We start from the raw sequence: 21,394 nt of genomic DNA, 5'->3' as shown, positions 1-21,394 counted from the left end.
ATTTCAAGTCAGTGATGTCAATCTGAGTCAGATGAGTCAAGGACAGAGGCTGACCTTATGGCTGTTGTTGAAGGCCAGTGCGCGCACTTTGCAGTTGTAGGGGTGGGTGTATTCCTTGGGGATGTCCTTAAGAGCACGGTGAGAGATGTGTGAGTAACAGGGAACACCCTCCTCATTCTGCTGCTTGTCTGCCTGAGTCAGCACATCCTCTGATATCTCCCACAGACCCATGGAGCCGTCACGAGACCCTGCACCAGGGAATAAAAAATAAAAAAAAAGACTTTTCAGAATTATACAGAGCCGATATAACAAATCAGAATGAAATGTAATACAATTCTTGTCTCTTTTTTAGAGACATAATTACAATGCAATAATAGATCCTAACTAGATTCTAAATAAACAAACCTAAACCAAGAAATGTGATGGCATATTTCATTAATTATTTGACAAAAATCCACTTATTACAACAAAACACATGTATCTTTAATTATACATTGTCATATGAACAACTAATCTTGTACTTCAGGATTGTGAGACTTCAAAATTTCTCATTTAATTTCAAGTTGGAGATTCATAACTTGGAAATCAGTATAAGATATTGTATACTGGACAATAAACAGAAGTGCTGTATGTTTTGCGCTGTAGATTCAAAAGAACCGGCTTGAGAGCTGAAAACACTGTCAGAATATTTCAGGACAGTGTTCCAGCCGCATAGGTTTAAAATTGCATACAGGAGAACCATTAACAGAACCGAAAGTCATGACGATCATACGATTCCAGTATTATTTAAAGAATTTCTTCTGTTCAGAACCGGTTCTCAATGCATTACTACGTTTTCTATGACATTTTAGCTCCCGCCCCAAATTCTCATGATGATAATACAGCAATTAAATGATTGTGTCCAGAATTACTTATATTTAAATCAGAATAAATTAAAGTCATTACAATAAATACTACCAAAATGTAAAGTTACAATTTAGACCAAAATAAAATATAATTATTTCCTGTAGCATTGCAGTTAGTTATGTCAATTTTCAGACATTTTAGGGGCGGCTGTGGCTCAGTTTTTAGAGTGGGTCGGCCACTAATCACAGGGTTGGTGGTTCGAATCCCGGCCCACACGACTCCACATGCCGAAGTGTCCTTGGGCAGGACACTGAACCCCAAGTTGCTCCCAATGGCAGGCTAGCTTACATACCTTACATAGCAGCTCTGCCGCCATTGGTGTATGTGTGTGTGAATGGGTGAATGAGACGCAGCGAAAAGCGATTTGAATACCGTTAAGGCTTAAAAAGGCGTTATATAAGTGCAGACCATTTACCGTTTACTATCGATTTTCGTGGAAACTAACGATCAATTCATCGATTAATTGTTAATGGTAAAATGCATGTGGAGGACTCCAAATACTTTGCATGTAGCCTACCGTTTAAATATAATTTCAACTAACTTAATATAAAAAGAAATGCAAGTATTGGCATTTTTCTCTTAAAATATTCTTAGTTCAGTGAATTTGAATTAGGGCTGTTGACTTAATGCGTTAATTCAGTGCGATTAATTTTATTAAAAATAACTCGTTAAAATGTTTTTACGCAATTAATCACAATGCCCCCGGAGCGTAATAAGGAAAATTCCTGAGGAATGCAAGCTTGTAGTACCACCTGTTTACTCCAGAGGGCAGTAAGTGAAACTTCAGTTGTATGGGCAACACGCAGTTTATACAGTGAACAAAACAAACCTTCAGCAGCAGAAAAACACAAGCATGCAACACGTTCTTGCGTTCAAACACTTGGAGCGCAAATTCGAACTAAGGGATCTCAAGATGTGTTCTAAGTATTAAACTATATTTAACTTGACACAGTGACCTAAAAATTTGTTTATGATGCAACGCACCAGAGACGCTACACAAGATGTCTGACGCAGGTGTACACTGACGGGTCCTTAAACAAGCCCTCATAATAAATCTCTGTATGCCAATGATTGACTTATGTTCAATAATATGGTAGTAAACAATACATTGTATACTAAAGCCGCTTTTTGAATTGTCTTATCAATTATTAACTCTTCTGCTACAAGAATGTAATGCATTTTAATTATCTGAATATTTTTTTATTTTATATTTAAAAATATTTAAAGATAACCATGTATAATTATTTCATCATTATATATTGAAATATTGTTATATGAGGGGCTTTCTCAGCAAATATTTGTATATGCAATTAAATGTGATTAATTAATCGGGACACCATGTAATAAATTCAATTTAAAATATTAATTGATTGACAGCCCTAATTTGTATACATCTTGGCTTAGGGCTGGGTATTGATACAGATTTCCTGATTCGATTCTGATTTGATATAGATTCATATGGGTATATTTTAGTTATAATGTCCCTTTTGCTTGCATATGAAAGAAATTATCTCCCAGTTAATCCTGTTAATTATACAGGGGACATTTGAACTAGGTACATTATGAAAAAAAAAAACATAATTTGTCACATTTTGGCTTAAAGAACAAATCCATGTATTCAATAAATAAATAAGATATTACATTTCATCATTATATTATATATTTTATTACATTTGTATTGCTTAATTGCATAATTCTTACCATTTACAAGTGTTTATATTGATTTGTTGAACACATGCTAAAGGGTACCGACTCTAACAAAACTGGCATTTCTTTAAATAGATCTGTAAATGAGTGCAATTTTTATTTTATCCATTTTTTCTCCCCAATTTGGAATGCCCAATTTCCACTACTTACTAGGTCCTTGTGGTGGTGCGGTTACTCACCTCAATCTGGGTGGTGGAGGACAAGCCTCAGTTGCCTCCACATCTGAGACAGATAATCCGCGTATCTTATCACGTGGCTCGCTGTGCATGACACAACTTTCCACACACCCCATTGAGAGTGAGAACCACTAATCACGACCACGAGGATGTTACACCATGTGACTCTATCCTCCCCAGCAACAGGGCCAATTTGGTTGCTTAGGAGACCTGGCTGGGTCACTCAGCACACCCTGGATTTGAACTTGTGACTCCAGTGGTGGTAGTCAGTGTCAATACTCGCTGAGATACCCAGGCCCACCCAAATGAGCGCATTTTAATGAGAAAGTCGAATGGCTTTACATCATCTCTGCTACGCGTGATTAAAATGGTTTATTTTTGTTGTTTTTGATCAACAACTGACAGAAGAGAACAGAAAGGCAATTAAGAGAGACATTATTCAGCGACAAATGGGTTGTGTGGATCTAGTCTTTGGACATGCATTACACTGAACAACTTTTACTATCAACATGCAGTAAAAAGATATTGCTGCTGAATATTCCACCACTATACTACACAATTACTAGTGAGTGAAATATGAACATTTGCCAGAAATATATATATACAAAAATTTGTAATATATATATATATACAAATTTTTGTCACAAATTGAAAGATTTGGTTGTAAATGCGAGTGAATTCCTCACATTGTAGTAGAGGGTTGCGCATAGAGTAAAAGATTGATCGTGGTATTTAAGAATCGATATTGAGACCGCTCAAATGAAGAATGCGATGCATCTTAAAATCGATATTTTTACCTACCCATATTTAGCCTATATTTAGTACAAATTTGTGAATTGTTTAACTACTGCTAGTAATAACTTGTATTGAATACACATATTTGAGTTCAACAAAACTTCACATTATGGATTGTGGGATATTTCAGACATTTGAACTTCTCGTCTGCTGGCATGATTACTGAACGCATTTGTTCTGAAATTGATTAATCGATGATTGAAAAGCTTAATCAATCAAATTATTAACAACGATTAGCCAATTAATCATTAACATCCCTAATTTAAATAATACAACTTTTTTCATTTTACTAAGAATAGTTTCGTTTTGACTTAATTTTGGCATGAAATATGACATTTCTCTTGAAATTCATCCTAATGCTTAATTTGCTAGGACACTGTGTAAGGTGTCCAGTGTCAAAACTGGATCTGGAAGCTTTTTACCTGAGACAGCCATGGTATCACTGATCCACGCAATGGAGAATATCCAGTCATTGTGCCCATCCTGTTAAACATACAGTGCCATTTTGAGTCTCGCTAAACAGTCTTTATTTATCTTATTTTTAAATCAACAGCATCTTTTACCATTATGCTTACAAACCAAGTAATTTCTGACTTTTTAAAAGTATAGTGAAGAAAAGCACAAGTCAGTAAATGCACTTTTCCAGAGCCAAACGCTGCAGCCACAAAACTGCTGACATTTACACAACTTGCACCACAAGAAAGGGGGCAAAGGCCACACTAACATCTCCAACGCAGACAGGGTCAAGTGTGGGTAGTCTGTAGACTGCCAGGCTGTTGGGGTTGTCTCCGCCAGTGGCCATCAGGGTACGAGAGGGGTTCAATTCTATGGCATGGATGCCACATCCCTGCTGGGCATCCAGACCACCGACTGATCCAGGACTGTGGAAATGGTTTCCCACTCCACCCAAACCCTGCGAGACCTCTCCCCTGCCCTCTCGGTCTTTCAGCATGGGGATCCTGGTTATCAGTCCTGAGAAGACATCTGCCACGAACAGCTGGGTGAACATAAGGGGGGAAAAAAACAATATTAGCACAGATGTCCTTGTGCATTTATTATTTTACCAGATGAACATATGTATATGTATTTATATAAAGTATCAGTCAATATGATAATTCCTGATTCCAGATAACCTCCTGGGGAAAACTATGGTTGCTGTTGGAAGTGGTATTTGGGATGCCAGTAGGGGTGCTCACCCTGCGCTCTGTGTGGCTTTCAATGCAACAGTATAGTGACGGGAACACTATATTGTAAAAAGGCACCGTCCTTCGGATGAGATGTTAAACCGAGGTCCTGACTCTCTGTGGTCATTAAAAATCCCAGAGCACTACCTGAATATTTTTTTTATTTTATATTTTATATATTTATATATACACACACACACACACACACACACACACACACACACACACACACACACACACAGGTGCTGGTCATATAATTAGAATATCATCAAAAACGTTATTTATTTCAGTAATTCCATTCAAAAAGTGAAACTTGGATAATGTATACATTCATTCCACACAGACAGATATATTTCACGTGTTCATTCATTTTAATTTCGATGATTATAACTGACAACTAATGAAAAACCCCAAAATCAGTATCTCAGAAAATTACAATATTGTGAAAAGGTTCAATATTGAAGACACCTGGTGCCACACTCTAATCAGCTAATTAACTCAAAACACCTGCAAAGGCCTTTAAATGGTCTCTCAGTCTAGATCTGTAGGCTACACAATCATGGGGAAGACTGCTGACTTGACAGCTGTGCAAAAGACGACCATTGACACCTTGCACAAGGAGGGCAAGACACAAAAGGTCGTTGCTAAAGAGGCTGGGTGTTCACAGAACTCTGTGTCCAAGCACATTAATAGAGAGGCGAAGGGAAGGAAAAGATGTGGTAGAAAAAAAAGTGTACAAGCAATAGGGATAACCGCACCCTGGAGAGGATTGTGAAACAAAACCCATTCAAAAATGTGGGGGAGATTCACAAAGAGTGGACTGCAGCTGGAGTCAGTGCTTCAAGAACCACCACGCACAGACGTATGCAAGACATGGGTTTCAGCTGTCGTATTTCTTGTGTCAAGCCACTCTTGAACAAGACACAGCGTCAGAAGCGTCTCACCTGGGCTAAAGACAAAAAGGACTGGACTGCTGCTGAGTGGTCCAAAGTTATGTTCTCTGATGAAAGTAAATTTTGCATTTCCTGTAGGAAGAGAGGAGAGCCACAGAATCCACATTGCTTGAAGTCCAGTGTAAAGTTTCCACAGTCAGTGATGGTTTGGGGTGCCATGTCATCTGCTGGTGTTGGTCCACTGTGTTTTCTGAGGTCCAAGGTCAACGCAGCCGTCTACCAGGAAGTTTTAGAGCACTTCATACTTCCTGCTGCTGACCAACTTTATGGAGATGCAGATTTCATTTTCCAACAGGACTTGGCACCTGCACACAGTGCCAAAGCTCTAAACCAGTACCTGGTTTAAGGACCATGGTATCCCTGTTCTTAATTGGCCAGCAAACTCACCTGACCTTAACCCAATAGAAAATCTATGGGGTATTGTGAAGAGGAAGATGCGATACGCCAGACCCAACAATGCAGAAGAGATGAATTCCACTATCGGAGCAACCTGGGCTCTCATAACACCCGAGCAGTGCCACAGACTGATCGACTCCACGCCGCATTGCTGCAGTAATTCAGGCAAAAGGAGCCCCAACTAAGTATTGAGTGCTGTACATGCTCATACTTTTCATGTTCATACTTTTCAGTTGGCCAACATTTCTAAAAATCCTTTTTTTGTATTGGTCTTAAGTAATATTCTAATTTTCGGAGATACTGAATTTGGGATTTTCATTAGTTGTCAGTTTTAATCCTCACAATTAAATGAAATAAACATTTGAAATATATCAGTCTGTGTGTAATGAATGAATATAATATCCAAGTTTCACTTTTTGAATGGAATTACTTTTGATGATATTCTAATTATATGACCAGCACCTGTGCATATATATAATTTTTTTAATATTTAAAAGCAAATATTTGTATGTGTGATTAATTAATCAGGACACCATGTAATTAATTCGATTAAAAAATGTAATCGATTGACAGCCCTAATTTATTTAGGGCTATATATATACACACACACACACACGTTGTGTTTCCATGTTTTATGGGGACTTTCCATAGACATAATGGTTTTTATACTGTACAAACTTTATATTCTATCTCCTAAACCTAACCCTACCCCTAAACCTAACCCTCACAGAAAACTTTCTGCATTTTTACATTTTCAAAAAACATAATTTAGTATGATTTATAAGCTGTTTTCCTCATGGGGACCGACAAAATGTCCCCACAAGGTCAAACATTTTGGGTTTTACAATCCTTATGGGGACATTTGGTCCCCACAAAGTGATAAATACACACACACACACACACACACACACACACACACACACACACACACACACACACACACACACACACACACACACACACACACACACGCCATTAAAACCACCTGCCTAATATAGTGTAGGTCCTCCACATGCTGCCAATCCGCACTTCAGAACAGCCTTTTGAGATGCTATTCTTCTCACCACAATTGTAAAAAGCAGTCATCTGTGTTACCGTAGACGTTGTCGGTTCAAACCAGTCTGGCCATTCTCTGTTGACCTCTCTTATCAACAAGGCTTTTCAGTCCACAGAACTGCCGCTTACTGGATGTTTTTTGTTTTTGGCACCATTCTGAGTAAATTCTAGAGACTGTTGGGCATGAAAATCCCAGGAGGGTTTTCATGCATCTAGATTTTATTTTGAATCGTGCTTTTATTATGACATGTTTTTTGCCAGATGCTTCACTTTTTCCAGATAAACAGTTTCCGTTACACCCAATGTGATCATTAAAGACATTTAAGTCACGTCTGAAATCTCATCTCTCATTTGAGTCTGACAAATGAAATGTAGGGCACAGTTTTGGAGTGTTTGTGTTTTAGATTACTGCTGTGTATGTGGTAATTTTGAAATGATATGTTTTAAATGTTATTACTGTGAAGCACTTTGTTCAACTCAGTTGTATTATATGCTATATAAATAAAGCTGAGCTGAGGTTAAAAGCACAAATGCTGTGATTTTAATTATATTAATAATATATATATTTTACATGTTCTGCGGGTTCACAATGTATCAGTGCTCTGCTCTGTCATCTCATACAACTTGAATGATTCTCAATGTTTGTTGAGTTTCTAGTGAATGAGCGGTCGGATTTATTTAAAGTACACTTACACAGTAAGATTGCATCCTTTAGGGGTTTAATAAATCACACTAGGGCATGTCATGATTTTAATTTGATTAATTGTCCATTACAGTGAACAAGAAGTAACAGAGCACATGTTCAAAATAAGCCTGTGAGCATTTTAAGGTTGTCGTGTGTAAATCATTCTCAGGATAGAGTCGGTGATCGGTAATACCAGTACTGCAGAAACACTGGTATTGTTACATCTTTTTTATTTTAGTATCGACTAGGTACCGAAGTATGGGTACTTTTGACAACAAATATATATATATATATATATATATATATATATATATATATATATATATATATATATATATATATATATATACACACTACCAGTCAAAAGTTTAGGGTCACTTACTCATTCTTTATTATTATTACTTTTCACATTTAAGGATAATAGTAAAGTTATCAAAACTATGAAAGAAAAGAAATGGAGCTATAGGAATTGTGTTGTGAGTGACTAAAAAAAATCAAAAATAAATCAAAACTATTTTATATTTTAGCATCTTCAAAGTAGTCACCCTTTGCACAGAATTTGCAGAAATGTCCTCTTGACCTTTTTGTCAACCAACTTCTTGACGTATCACCCTGGGATCATTTTTAAACAGTATTGAAGGAGTTCCCATCAATACTGGGCACTTATTTATTTTACTTTTATTTATTTTTTTGTCAAAGTCATCCATTTCAAAAACGTATTTTTATTTTTTATAAAATTTTAGTTTTGTAATGAAATAAATTAATATGGTGGCACAATTATATTTTTGTCCACAAAACTAATTTCAAACATTTAAGCAAAATCAAAAGATTTTTAAGATCATGAGAAACATTTCAGGCAAGTGACCCCAAACTTTTGAACGGCAGTATATATATATATACAGGTGAAACTCGAAAAATTAGAATATCGTGCAAAAGTTCATTAATTTCAGTAATTCAACTTAAAAGGTGAAACTAATATATTATATAGACTCATTACAAGCAAAGTAAGATATTTCAAGCCTTTATTTGATATAATTTTGATGATTATGGCTTACAGCTTATGAAAACCCCAAATTCAGAATCTCAGAAAATTAGAATATTGTGAAAAGGTTCAGTATTGTAGGCTCAAAGTGTCACACTCTAATCAGCTAAACACCTGCAAAGGGTTCCTGAGCCTTTAAATGGTCTCTCAGTCTGGTTCAGTTGAATTCACAATCATGGGGAAGACTGCTGACCTGACAGTTGTGCAGAAAACCATCATTGACACCCTCCACAAGGAGGGAAAGCCTCAAAAGGTAATTGCAAAAGAAGTTGGATGTTCTCAAAGTGCTGTATCAAAGCACATTAATAGAAAGTTAAGTGAAAGGGAAAAGTGTGGAAGAAAAAGGTGCACAAGCAGCAGGGATGACCGTAGCCTGGAGAGGATTGTCAGGAAAAGGCCATTCAAATGTGTGGGGAGCTTCACAAGGAGTGGACTGAGGCTGGAGTTACTGCATCAAGAGCCACCACACACAGACGGGTCCTGGACATGGGCTTCAAATGTCAAACGTCTTACCTGGGCTAAAGAAAAAAAGAACTGGTCTGTTGCTCAGTGGTCCAAAGTCCTCTTTTCTGATGAGAGAAAATTTTGCATCTCATTTGGAAACCAAGGTCCCAGAGTCTGGAGGAAGAATGGAGAGGCACACAATCCAAGATGCTTGAAGTCCAGTGTGAAGTTTCCACAGTCTGTGTTAGTTTGGGGAGCCATGTCATCGGCTGGTGTTGGTCCACTGTGCTTTATTAAGTCCAGAGTCAACGCAGCCGTCTACCGGGACATTTTAGAGCACTTCATGCTTCCTTCAGCAGACAAGCTTTATGGAGATGCTGACTTCATTTTCCAGCAGGACTTGGCACCTGCCCACACTGCCAAAAGTACCAAAACCTGGTTCAATGACCATGGTATTACTGTGCTTGATTGGCCAGCAAACTCACCTGACCTGAACCCCATAGAGAATCTATGGGGCATTGCCAAGAGAAAGATGAGAGACATGAGACCAAACAATGCAGAAGAGCTGAAGGCAGCTATTGAAGCATCTTGGTCTTCCATAACACCTCAGCAGTGCCACAGGCTGATAGCATCCATGCCACGCCGCATTGAGGCAGTAATTAATGCAAAAGGGGCCCAAACCAAGTACTGAGTACATATGCATGATTATACTTTTCAGAGGGCCGAAATTTCTGTATTTAAAATCCTTTTTTTTATTGATGTCATGTAATATTCTAATTTTCTGAGATTCTGAATTTGGGGTTTTCATAAGCTGTAAGCCATAATCATCAAAATTATATCAAATAAAGACTTGAAATATCTTACTTTGCTTGTAATGAGTCTATATAATATATTAGTTTCACCTTTTAAGTTGAATTACTGAAATTAATGAACTTTTGCACGATATTCTAATTTTTCGAGTTTCACCTGTATATATATATATTTATATATATATTTTAGAGCTGCCCCCTAACCAACCGTTGGTCGATGAGAAGAGTCTTGGTCGACCAAGTTCTGACTGGTTGGTTGGTCGCAAAAAATTAAACTCCACAGGAAATCAACGAAGACCGGTATTATCGCTGGTTGGACGCCAGGTGGTACAATGGGGTAATTTTCGTTAAGGTAGGTTAGGGTTAAGCAAAAACTCTATGAAACTGTAAAAAAAGTAAGTGCAATTAAAATGTGTGTTGTTCAGCTTTTTGAAAGATGGCTTTACAGCAGTTGTAAAGGGCTGAGGGATCGGTGAATATTCTTGCTTTTGTGATTTTTCACAATGAACTCTGTGGAAATAAAGCGAAATAAACTCAAAGCACCTCCTGAGCGGAGATGTCGGAGGTCATTTGCAGCACTCATAGATGATACTGTTCTAGCAAAAAATAAAATGCATTAGACAGAAACAAAGAAAGAGTGATAACCTTTTACATGTGCCTGTTCAACGAGACTGCAAGCCTCCGTAACAAACAGCGTAGTCAAACATGCGCATAGACGGCTTAGTTTAGTTTAGTATTTCTCTGTAATGTAGAGCAGTGTTAGCAATGTTAATTATAACATTCTTTCTCAGCCCTGGAATTCAAACCATTTTCTGATGCCTCCCAAAATATATATAAGTAATTAAATTAATATCATAACCATGCTACAACTAGTTGACGAATGGCTTAAACTAACGACTACCAGTCGACTAAGAAAATCTCTGGTCGGGGGAAGCCCATATATATATGACCTATTTCAACCTATAATGTCTCAATCTATAATACAAGTCACACGAGATTAACAAAAACATCTCACCGTGTTGCATTTGGTCCCGCAAACCACCTGTTTGTGGTTGAGCCACTGGGAAGCGAAAACCTTGTTGAGGCGTCCAAGGGAGAATTCTCTCTCTCTGAGGATGGAGGGAATGCGTCCAGCAGCAAATCCGCGTAGACTCCGCTGGAAGCTCCACTCATGCTGCTGCTGCGGGCGAAACTCCCTCCCTCTCAAAGAGCACACCACCGACTGCCGGCCCTGCCGCCAGTGCTGGGCATGACACGCTGAGCTGGACACACGGGCACGCTTAAATGCAGACTGACACCACTCAAACTGTTTGAAGAAAAGAAGAGGATTGGTCTTTTAAAGAAATGTCTGTCATTTTTATTAAACAGATAATTTTTTAAAGAAACTACAGTTGAAGCCAGAAGTTTACACACACTTATAGTTTTGGCAAGTCATTTAGCACATTTCAGTCATTTTTCCAGCAATTGTTTACAGACAGATTGTTTCACATTTAATTGACTACATCACAATTCCAGTGGGTCAGAAGTTTACAAACACTAAGTTAACTGTGCCTTTAAGAAGCTTGGAAAATTCCAGAAAATGTATTTTTATATTTTTATAAAAGACAGTCATCAAAGATCATAAGCAGGCTAAGACAAAAAAATAAATAATTTATACCCAATACTGATTCATGTAATTCACATCATCTTTTCCCCCTGCTGATTACATAACATTTTCAAATATAAAAATAAATATGAAAATGAGAACAATCTAGCAGGACATCTGGTTTGTACCAGGCGGCCTCCATGCAATTCAGCAGTGTTTCGACAATTTAGCAATTTTTAAAAACAGCTTACAGTCAGAGAAACACACCTGGCTTGTTGAAGTATACCAGCTCCTGTAGGCCCAACAATGTGTGTGTGAAAGAGAGACTAATTCATTATAATGCTCTGTGTCGCACTAAATTGCACTGACATCAAAACACTTATAATCAAGACATCAGTGCTCATGTAAACCATTATTGATCAAATCCATCCATAAACACTAATGTATTTCTACTCAAGTCAAGCTCTTTCAATCCCCTTCAGGCCAGTGGACATCAGCCCTATCTGACTGACCCAGATCCTAACAGCCAAGTAGGTCAGAACAGAATCTTAGCCAATACATACACAGGCACCTTCCTACACACATGCTCAGCCATCAGTAAGGATCATTGTTAAGCACCCAAACTGTTTAAAAAAAAATGATATGTCACATATACACCAACAATTTCTATGTGTAGAATATCAAACTTGAAAAACAGAGCACAAGCAAGTCCACATGTAGTGATAATAAGTCAACATTATTCAGTTGACAATGTGGATTCCTGTAAAGAAGACCTCTGATGTGTCTTAAGGGAATAGTTCACACGTATGTGTTTGACTTTCTTCTGCTTAACACAAACAACATTTTTAGAAAAATACTTCAACTCTGCTGGTCCATTCAGTGCAAGTGAATGGAGGCCAGAACTTTGAAGCTCTAAAAGCACATAAAGGGAGCATAAAATAATCCATACAACTCCAGTGGTTAGAGGCCCTATTATGCTTTTTGGGATTTTACCTTTCCTTTAGTGTGCAATATAGCTGTTTGTGCATGTAAAAGGTCTGCATAGTTAAAGCACAATGTCCACACAAAAGGGAGTTATTATCTCCCACAGACAACACTGCTCAAGTACTACAATAAACGGGCTCTTTGTAGTCCAGCCATTTCTTCGGTAAAGTATCTACATCACTATGTAACACATTTGTATAATGCCCGCTAAAGGCTACTTTGGCCCGCCCTCAAACTAACATAGTTATCGCCGAGGCCAGGATGAGTTGGGTTAGTGTTGTCGCCATAGAGAAGATGCTGTTTTCTTCACTACGAAAGCAAAACCTCTTTGTTTGGACTTCCAAAAGCAGATGAATTGGAGAATCAGTGGTTAAAATGTATTTTTAATTATTTAGCAGTACAACCACAAACAATGCCGGATTTTCAAGTTGGTTACTCCTGAAAGATGGTGCAGTTCACACTTTGTTGGGAAAATCTGGCACTTCAGGATCACAACCTGCATATATGCTCTATTATCTGTGGATTTATCTGCCGAGAGTTCAAATGCAGAGTTTTGTGTTGTAGCTATGGTGTACACCCAGTGCACAACTGTAGGCCTCTGCTAACCTGCTAGCTAATGTTATTGTGTTGAAAAAGTGTTGCTAATTAGCTACGGGCCCACATTTACCTACAAATGTGAAGAATTATGCAGATTGTTTGATGTTCTTACTATCATGAATAGTGATTAAGCGTGGAGATAGATTTATTTTTACAAACGGTCATTTTATGTCAGCAATTCATGGCAGTTCATGGTTAACTTGCCATGTAATGCTATTGTTTTGGTAAGGGTTTACTATTCAGCTGTGGGCCAGCTTTTACCTAAAACTGTGTAACAAAATGGTCAATCTCAAGTGTCTTATATAATTATACAATTACAAGCTGTAATGTTACGGCCGCTATCCACGGCTAACTTGCTCATTAACTCTCTAATACCCCCAGGTAATGTCCAACCAGGAGTAAGCCTCTAGTCTCCGTTCATAGTTCGGATGAAAAATGTTTGGTTACACCCATTCCAGCAAAAGATTACTAACTTAGATGCACTACGTGTCTTTTACTTGAAGCTTTGTTAGGTTCACAATAATCAGCAGTGTACTTGTAAGAAATCTACTCAATTAAAATTTACCACTGTAAAACTTTCTGCTGAAGTCGTGCTTGCGAAGGTGGTTCGGGTCGATCGGCTTGTTCTTTCAAACTTTCATTATCGGTCTCAAACTGGTACGCCATTGTTACAATAGTTTGCAGCTGCTCAGCAAGCCTGAAACTCGGTTATGGTAAGGGCCGTTACATTCCCAACAAACGCTCTACGCAGTTGACGAATCACAACAGACTAGGCCAGCTGACCAATCAGAGTAGACTTGGCTTTTCGGAAAGGGGGGCTTTAAAGAGACAGGACTTAACTCAGAGTATTTGAGCCAGAGGATCAAAATGCGTTTAGCAGAAATGTACAGTAAGAGAAAAATAATGTGTTTTTTTAACATGTAAACCTATTCTAGTAGACCCCCAAATGAAATCAGGAACATGTAAATTGGCATAATATGAGCTCTTTAAATCCATTTCTTCAAAAGCTATATTATAGGTATAGGTGATAAACAGATTAATATTCATGTTCTTTTTACCATAATTCTCCTCCCTGCCCAGTAGGTGACGATACGCATAGGGCTGCCACAATTATGAAATTGGGCTGATGATTAATTGTCAAACAAATACTTCTGATTATGACTATTAATTGTCTGTTTTAGGGCTGTGATGATTAATTTTCTCGTTAAGGGCTTTCATGATTAATTGTCATATCTTTTAAGATGTTCTTTTTCTATTGATATTTTTCTAACCCACACCTATCATATCACTTTAGAAGACATGGATTTAACCATTGGAGTCCATATGGATTACTTGTATGCTGCATTTTTGTGCTTTTTTTGAGCTTTAAAGTTCTGGCCACCATTCACTTGCATTGTATGGACCAACATAGCAGAGATATTTTTCGGGAAAAAAAAATCTTCATTTGTGTTAAGCAGAGGCAAGAAATTCATACACAAATGGTATGTCACGGGGGTGAGTAAATGATGAGAGAATTTTCTTTTTTTGGGGGTGAACTATCCCTTTAACTTGACCTATGCATTTCCATGACTTTCTGGCATTTGTGGTCACATTTGTAATAACTTTTTTTTTATATTTTATTGCAATTTACTTTTTATATATTTTAGAGCCGAGTATAGCTGGACATTTCCATGCCTGTTAACGATGAAAATAATTTCCAAGACATTCCAGGCCTGGAAATCACATTGTTAAAATCCCTGATACTTAAAATGTTTTAGATGACTGTGGAACCCTGGAACACACAAAATATGAGACATCAAAGTCCACTCATAAATCTATTTTGTTCTATTTTTTTCCTTTTCATTTACAATAGCCTAATGATTTCATTTTTAGCATTCATTCCCTTTGGCTCATTCTGATATTTATCTATGCTTATCATTATTTAATTCTGAAATTAATTAAAACAGCAACTTCAAACCTGAATATATAGCCATGGCTTCACTAAATCTTGTTTAAATTATCATATGGCAGGTAATACAATCACACATATGCTATTATCACCCCTTTCAAAAATGTATATAAAAACTCTAATAAACTATAGTAACTCAATGTACAGTGCCTAATATTGAGAGGTGGTTCAATCTGAACTACCTGAGAAATGTGAATATTAAACAATCTGAACAACATGTGAAGTCTACACCTAGCCAAACATCAACTTCATGGGCATGGTTGGTTATTACTAACATAAATCTTTTGTGGTCTATGAGGTTGGCGCATTGTTTTTTATTGATTCTCTCCTCACGATCTGGCTGTCAGACTTGTCCAGATACATTTTATTTAAAGGAATAGTTCACCCAAAAATGTGAATTCTCTCACAATTTACTCACCCTTATGTCGTCTCAAACTCAATAGACTTTTTCTTCCGCAGAACACAAACGAAGATTGTACAAAAATAGGGATTTGATGTCTGTTTGTCCTTAGGATAAAGGTGAATGGTGACCGAATTTTCAAGGTCCAAAAAGGCAACATAAAGGTTATCCACAAGACTCGAGTGGTTAACCAATGTCTTCTGAAGAAATCCATTCAAAATATAACTCCTTTTTCACTAGAAATAGTGACATCAGCAATGCCGTTGCATGATTTTACGTTTGATTACACTTTGCCCTGTGCATGTTTCAAGCACTAGAGAGAGTAACCAATCTTAAAATCACGATCGTGCTAAGAAACTGCAATGACAAGTTGTATAGTTAACAAGTAGGGCTGAAAGATTACTTGACAACTAATCAACGTTATTGACAATGTCGACAATAAAAAAATTGTCGAAAAAAATGTCATTGTCGAATAGTGGTTTGATCTCATTTAACGTAACATGGGATCCCATTAAACTCCAATTATGACTCTTGAGAGCAGCACTGCAGCTCGCACTTGACTGAGGAGAGGAAGAATTACAGAGCTCACAGTCCAGATGCCCTCTAAACTTTCACAGCTTCAGGTGATGTACATCACAAAGTACAAGGGAATTATACAAAAATACCAAATAAGTAAATACAGAAGCACTCTCATTGTAGAATAAGAGTCGTCGGAGCTCTTTAAAGGAAACACCCCGGTGTCTTAAATGCAGTTTTAATGCGTTATAGCTCTATTAAAGTTCAAATAATAAGGAAGCAGGTCATGAAATTAACTACATACTCCAACTCTGGCATTTCTCTGTGCGGTCAGCAACTCTTCTATGAGTTGCGTGAATGTCCCGATCTAAGAGGGAGAGATTGAAACCGTGTCCGGACGATAAACACTTTGTCGCGGGGACACTCACCCCTCGAGCCCGCACTTGCTAAAGCTAGATTTTAACACGATGGCTCTAGACTTATTGAATCATTATGTCACTGTGCATTTGTTATCGTGAAGAAATACATGGCAATACGCAGCTTTATTAATAAAACAGTGTTTGTTTTGGAGTTAAGGATGGATTGAGGTGAACAGAAAATTGAGAGAGGAAGTCTTCGCCCCATTATACACTGCAACAAAATGTGTTTATGATTTCCTTTAGCTTGTTTTCCAATAAAAATATCTAAAACAAATTTTCTTAAGCAGCTATACTGCAGAAGATAACACTGTTAAATGAGAATGTTGAATATAATATTAAAAATACAAATATTTAAAAATATCAAAAAAAAAAAAAGAAGACTTGCTTTTAGAGAATAGACCTTAAATATAAGCATATTTTGTCTTTACTGCACACGCAGAAGTATAACCAAGTGAAGAAAATACACGTATATACAAAATACACTTATATTTAAGATACAGCAAGTCTAAATATCTTGTATGTTGCTTCTCAAGTTAATGTATCTTGTTTTAAGGATTTTTAGACAATTTTAAATGGAAAACAAGACAAAAACACTTGATAACAATAGTTTTTTTTTAAAGTGAATTTCTTTATTGAATTAAACTTAATAAAAAGTATTTTTTTTCCCCTTTAATTCAGTGAATGTCATTTAGAGTTATTTTTCAAAAATTATTTTCTCCTCTTTATTGTTAGTAAGCACATTTAATACAACCTTTTAAGCACAAGCTGAATAATCGGTTCAGAGCTAATGATTCATTGTTGCAATAATCGCTGAATAATCATTCTAATAATCGCTAGATTAATCGATTATCCAAATAAGTGTTAGTTGCATTCCTATTCCTATGCATCCCACAAGGTGTCATTTTGGTCAGTTCTCCCCCAAAACCAAAATCGTATCACTTCAAAAGACATGGGTTAAACCACTGAAGTCTTGTGGACTATCTTTATGCTGCCTTTACAGCAGCGGTGGGTAAAACTATAATTTTTCTGATGCATTGTTATCTTCATCATTGATCTCGATATCGATTCTTAAATCACAAGAACGATCTTTCACTCAAAGCGCAACCCTCTACTACAATGAGAGAAAATCACTCGCATTTGCAACCAAATTGCAAGTGAATATATTTGGAAACTGGCTGGTAAATGTTTACTTTTCACTCAACAGTAATTGAGTAGTTTAGACGTTAAGTGTTCAGCAGCGAGATCCTTTCACAGCATGTTGAGAGTAAAAGTTGTTCTGTTTAATGTCTATTCAAGGACAAGATCCACACAGCCCATTTGTCATTGAATACGGTCTCTTTTAATTCCCCTTCAGTTCTTTACAGTAATTTGTTAATCTAAAAACAACTAAAAAAAACATTTAATTATAATCATGCATCACACAGATGAGGTAAAGCCATTCCAGTCCTTTCTAGTTACATGCACTCATTCAAAAGCACTGTTTACAGAAATGCTGTTTTTATTATTATTAAAGAGACAGTACCGGTTTTAGCACATGATCAACAAATCAATGTAAATACTTGTAAATAGTATAAATTATGCAATTTACAATAAATATCTAAAAAATTAATATGAAATATAATATCTATATTTATTGATTGAATACTTTTAGTTGTTAATTTGCCAAAACATGACCAAAATGCTGAAAAGTAATAAAATATTATAAGCAAAATTTTTATTTTCCTAATGAGCCTAGTTAAAAGGTCCCCTGTATAATTAACAGCATTAGCTGGGAGACATTTACTTTTATATGTAAGCGAAGAATCGGGAAATGTGTATCAATACCCAAAATATCTTCATATATTCTGTGAAAGAAAGTCATACAAATTTGAGAGTGAGACAACAAAAGGGTGAGTGTATGATGAAAGAAGTGAGTGATCTATTCCTTTATTATCAGAAATAAACACCAAATAAGGAGAATATCTATTTCAGTCTATTTCACTGAATCCTAAGTGTCTAGACTTCCCCACATGAGATCTCCATCCTGTGCCTCCTGTTTGACATATAACATCTTAAAGGCCTTCACAAACTGTTTATTGTTGCAACCGATATTCTGATACACCAAAACACTGAGCTATAACTAATCTCCTTCTTGATGATGAAAATAATGGTGATTTGTAGCAGACTGCACCCCTACTGTACGACTAACTATCTTGTACAGTCTGGAGTAACATTATCCTGTAATCTAGTCCAGGATTATAAGACCTTCTCAGACATGACACGTATCCCCAATGTCCAAGACAACTGATACATGTTTACTTATCACTAAACAAATTCACCCATAGCAGATCGATGTCAACAACTAAGTTAAGAAACCCACAATTAGCCTTTAGCCAACATATTGGTAAATGTTTGTGTTTGCTAACATTATACTCGTCTATTTTCTGTTTCTGAAATGTGACATTTCAAGCTATTTTTCCTCAATTTTGTTATTATATATCGAGATATATATATATATATATATATATATATATATATATATATTTTTTTTAAATAAGATCAGAGGTTCGTATATGGATGTATGGTGTTGTTGTTGGATAAGACAGAGGGCTTGTTTTACCTGTTGTTCCTTGGGCTCCCCTGCTTTTCTTTTCCTGCTAACTGTTTTTCTCGCCATAGCCCGACACGCACAGGTCCCTCACCCACATGGAGGGCAGCAGCGACGCCGGGAAGTGGGTCATATAATGGCGATTGTGTTGTTCTGGCGGCCTTAGCGATGGCGAAGCGGCGCGACTAACCGAATCCAATCCACCCGAGTAGAGCAGGACCAACCGGAATCGAATAATCCCCCGATTCTGTGTCAGCGCGGTCGCGATTTTTTTATTTTTTTATTAATTTAGATCAGATGTGCTTTTCGTCTGTATGGAGCAGCTACAAGGGTACTCCTGCCCCTCCCCTACACCGATCTCACTTTTCACCAATCTTTCAACCCCACTATCCGTCCGTCGTTCTTTTGACAAAACGCGTCATCCGACAACGTACAGCGCCGCGCGCAGTCGCACTCAAGTCAAATATCAACAAAAACAAGGTCAAGCGTACGCGCGCGCGTCGGCTGCGTGCGCGCACTCGAAAAGAGGTTCTCGCTAGCGCGATGATCTAATACTCTGCGTAGTGGATTTTGGTGACGTAATGTTTTTTTTTGTTGTTTTTTTCTCGTTTTTATGCGTTGCACTGAGTACATTATTACTTAGTATTAAAGTATTACACTAAAAACCATTTTAATATAGCTTAACTTTAAAAATGGTCATAACCACAGATTTCATAATTACCCTTCCTTGTTTTATAATTTGCGAGAATTTCCCAGAATATTGTTTTAACAGTATACTCCTCACTATAATGTGCTCCTCATTTTAGCATCTCTTCTGCTGTACATAAATTCCGTGGGGTGAATTATTTGTATTTGTATATTAACATGTAGTGCTTACTTGGAAGTATGCAAAAGTGAAATTAAAGTGAATCTGGAGCGTTTTAGAAATGACATGCTCAGCACACACTGGCTGTTCAGCCAGTACCAGCCTCCTCCTTGCCCGTCCTTATACTGTTACACAGGGGTTCCCAGGATACCCTCCGTGACCCAGTTCATTTAGTTATATTTTATGGGAACAGTTATGTTTCTTCTTATTTTTAATATCAGTTTTGTACAGCCGTGGTCAGTATATTGGCAGTGACATAAATGTTGTGTTTTGCAAAGTTTGCTGCTTCAGTAATGACTTTTTCACATTTTTATGGTATACTGAAAAAACAATGATAAGCGTTTCATAAGTTTTTCATTGACAAAAACATTCAGTATATGCAAAGAGTCAATATTTACAGTGTTGACCCTTGTTCTTCATAACCTCTGCAATTCGCTCTGGCATGCTGGATATCAGATATCAGGAGTTGATCACAATTTGTGGGCTTCTGCTGGTCCACTCGCCTTTGAGGATTGACCACAGGTTCTCTATGGGATTAAGATCCGGGGAGTTGCCTGGCCACAGATCCAAAATGTAATGATCTCCGAGCCACTTCATTATCACTCATGCCTTGTGACATGGTGCTCCATCATGCAGGAAAATGCTCAGATCATCACCAAATTGCTCCTGGATCGTTGGGAGAAGTTGCTCTTGCTGGATGTTTTGATACCATTCTTTATTCATGGCAGTGTTTTTGGGCAGAATTGTGAGAGAGCCCACTCCCTTGGATGAAAAGCAACCCCACACATGGATGGTCTCAGGATGCTTCACTGTTGGCCCGACACAGGACTCATGGTAGTGTTTAACTTTTCTTCTCCGGACTATCGATTTTCCAGATGTCCCAAACAGTCGGAAGGGGGCTTCATCAGAGAAAATAACTTTGCACCAGTCTTCTGCTGTCCAATCCTTGTACTTCCTGCAGAATTTCAGTCTGTCCTTGATGTTTTTCTTGGAGAGAAGTGGCTTCTTTACTGCCCTTCTTGACACCAGGCCATTGCCCAAAAGTCTTCGTCTCACTGTGCGTGCAGATGCACTCACACCAACCTGCTGCCAATATTGAGCAAGCTCTGCACTGGTGGTGACATGATTCCGTAGCCGACTCCTCAGGAGGAGACGGTCCTGGTGCTTGCTGGACAATCTGGGATGTCCTGAAGCCTTCTTCACTGCAGTTGAACCTCTCTCCTTGAAGTTCTTGATGATCTGGTAAATGGTTCTTTCAGGTGCAATATTCTTTGCAGCAATTTCCTTGCATGTGAGGCCATTTTGATGCAAAGTGATGATGGCTGCATGTCTTTCTTTAG

General features: G+C 37.5%; 1 protein-coding gene across 1 annotated transcript in view; it reads right to left on the bottom strand.

The window, feature by feature from the left end:
- LOC127625252 (DDB1- and CUL4-associated factor 12) overlaps window positions 1-19,610 on the bottom strand; it is a 29,360-nt gene extending 9,750 nt beyond the window's left edge. The window contains exons 1-5 of the mRNA XM_052100415.1: window positions 19,202-19,610; window positions 11,169-11,459; window positions 4,309-4,581; window positions 4,007-4,067; window positions 55-248 (exon numbers count right to left, since the gene is read on the bottom strand). Coding sequence (XP_051956375.1) covers window positions 55-248; window positions 4,007-4,067; window positions 4,309-4,581; window positions 11,169-11,459; window positions 19,202-19,258 — 876 coding nt within the window. The 5' untranslated portion in view covers window positions 19,259-19,610. The remainder of the gene's footprint in view (window positions 1-54; window positions 249-4,006; window positions 4,068-4,308; window positions 4,582-11,168; window positions 11,460-19,201) is intronic.
- Window positions 19,611-21,394: the final 1,784 nt, after the last annotated feature.

Source organism: Xyrauchen texanus, chromosome 31 (genome assembly GCF_025860055.1).
Source record: "Xyrauchen texanus isolate HMW12.3.18 chromosome 31, RBS_HiC_50CHRs, whole genome shotgun sequence".
Taxonomy (NCBI): Eukaryota; Metazoa; Chordata; class Actinopteri; order Cypriniformes; family Catostomidae; genus Xyrauchen; species Xyrauchen texanus.
The sequence above is the reverse complement of the archived record's forward strand: the minus strand, read 5'-3'. Positions and strand labels throughout refer to the sequence as shown.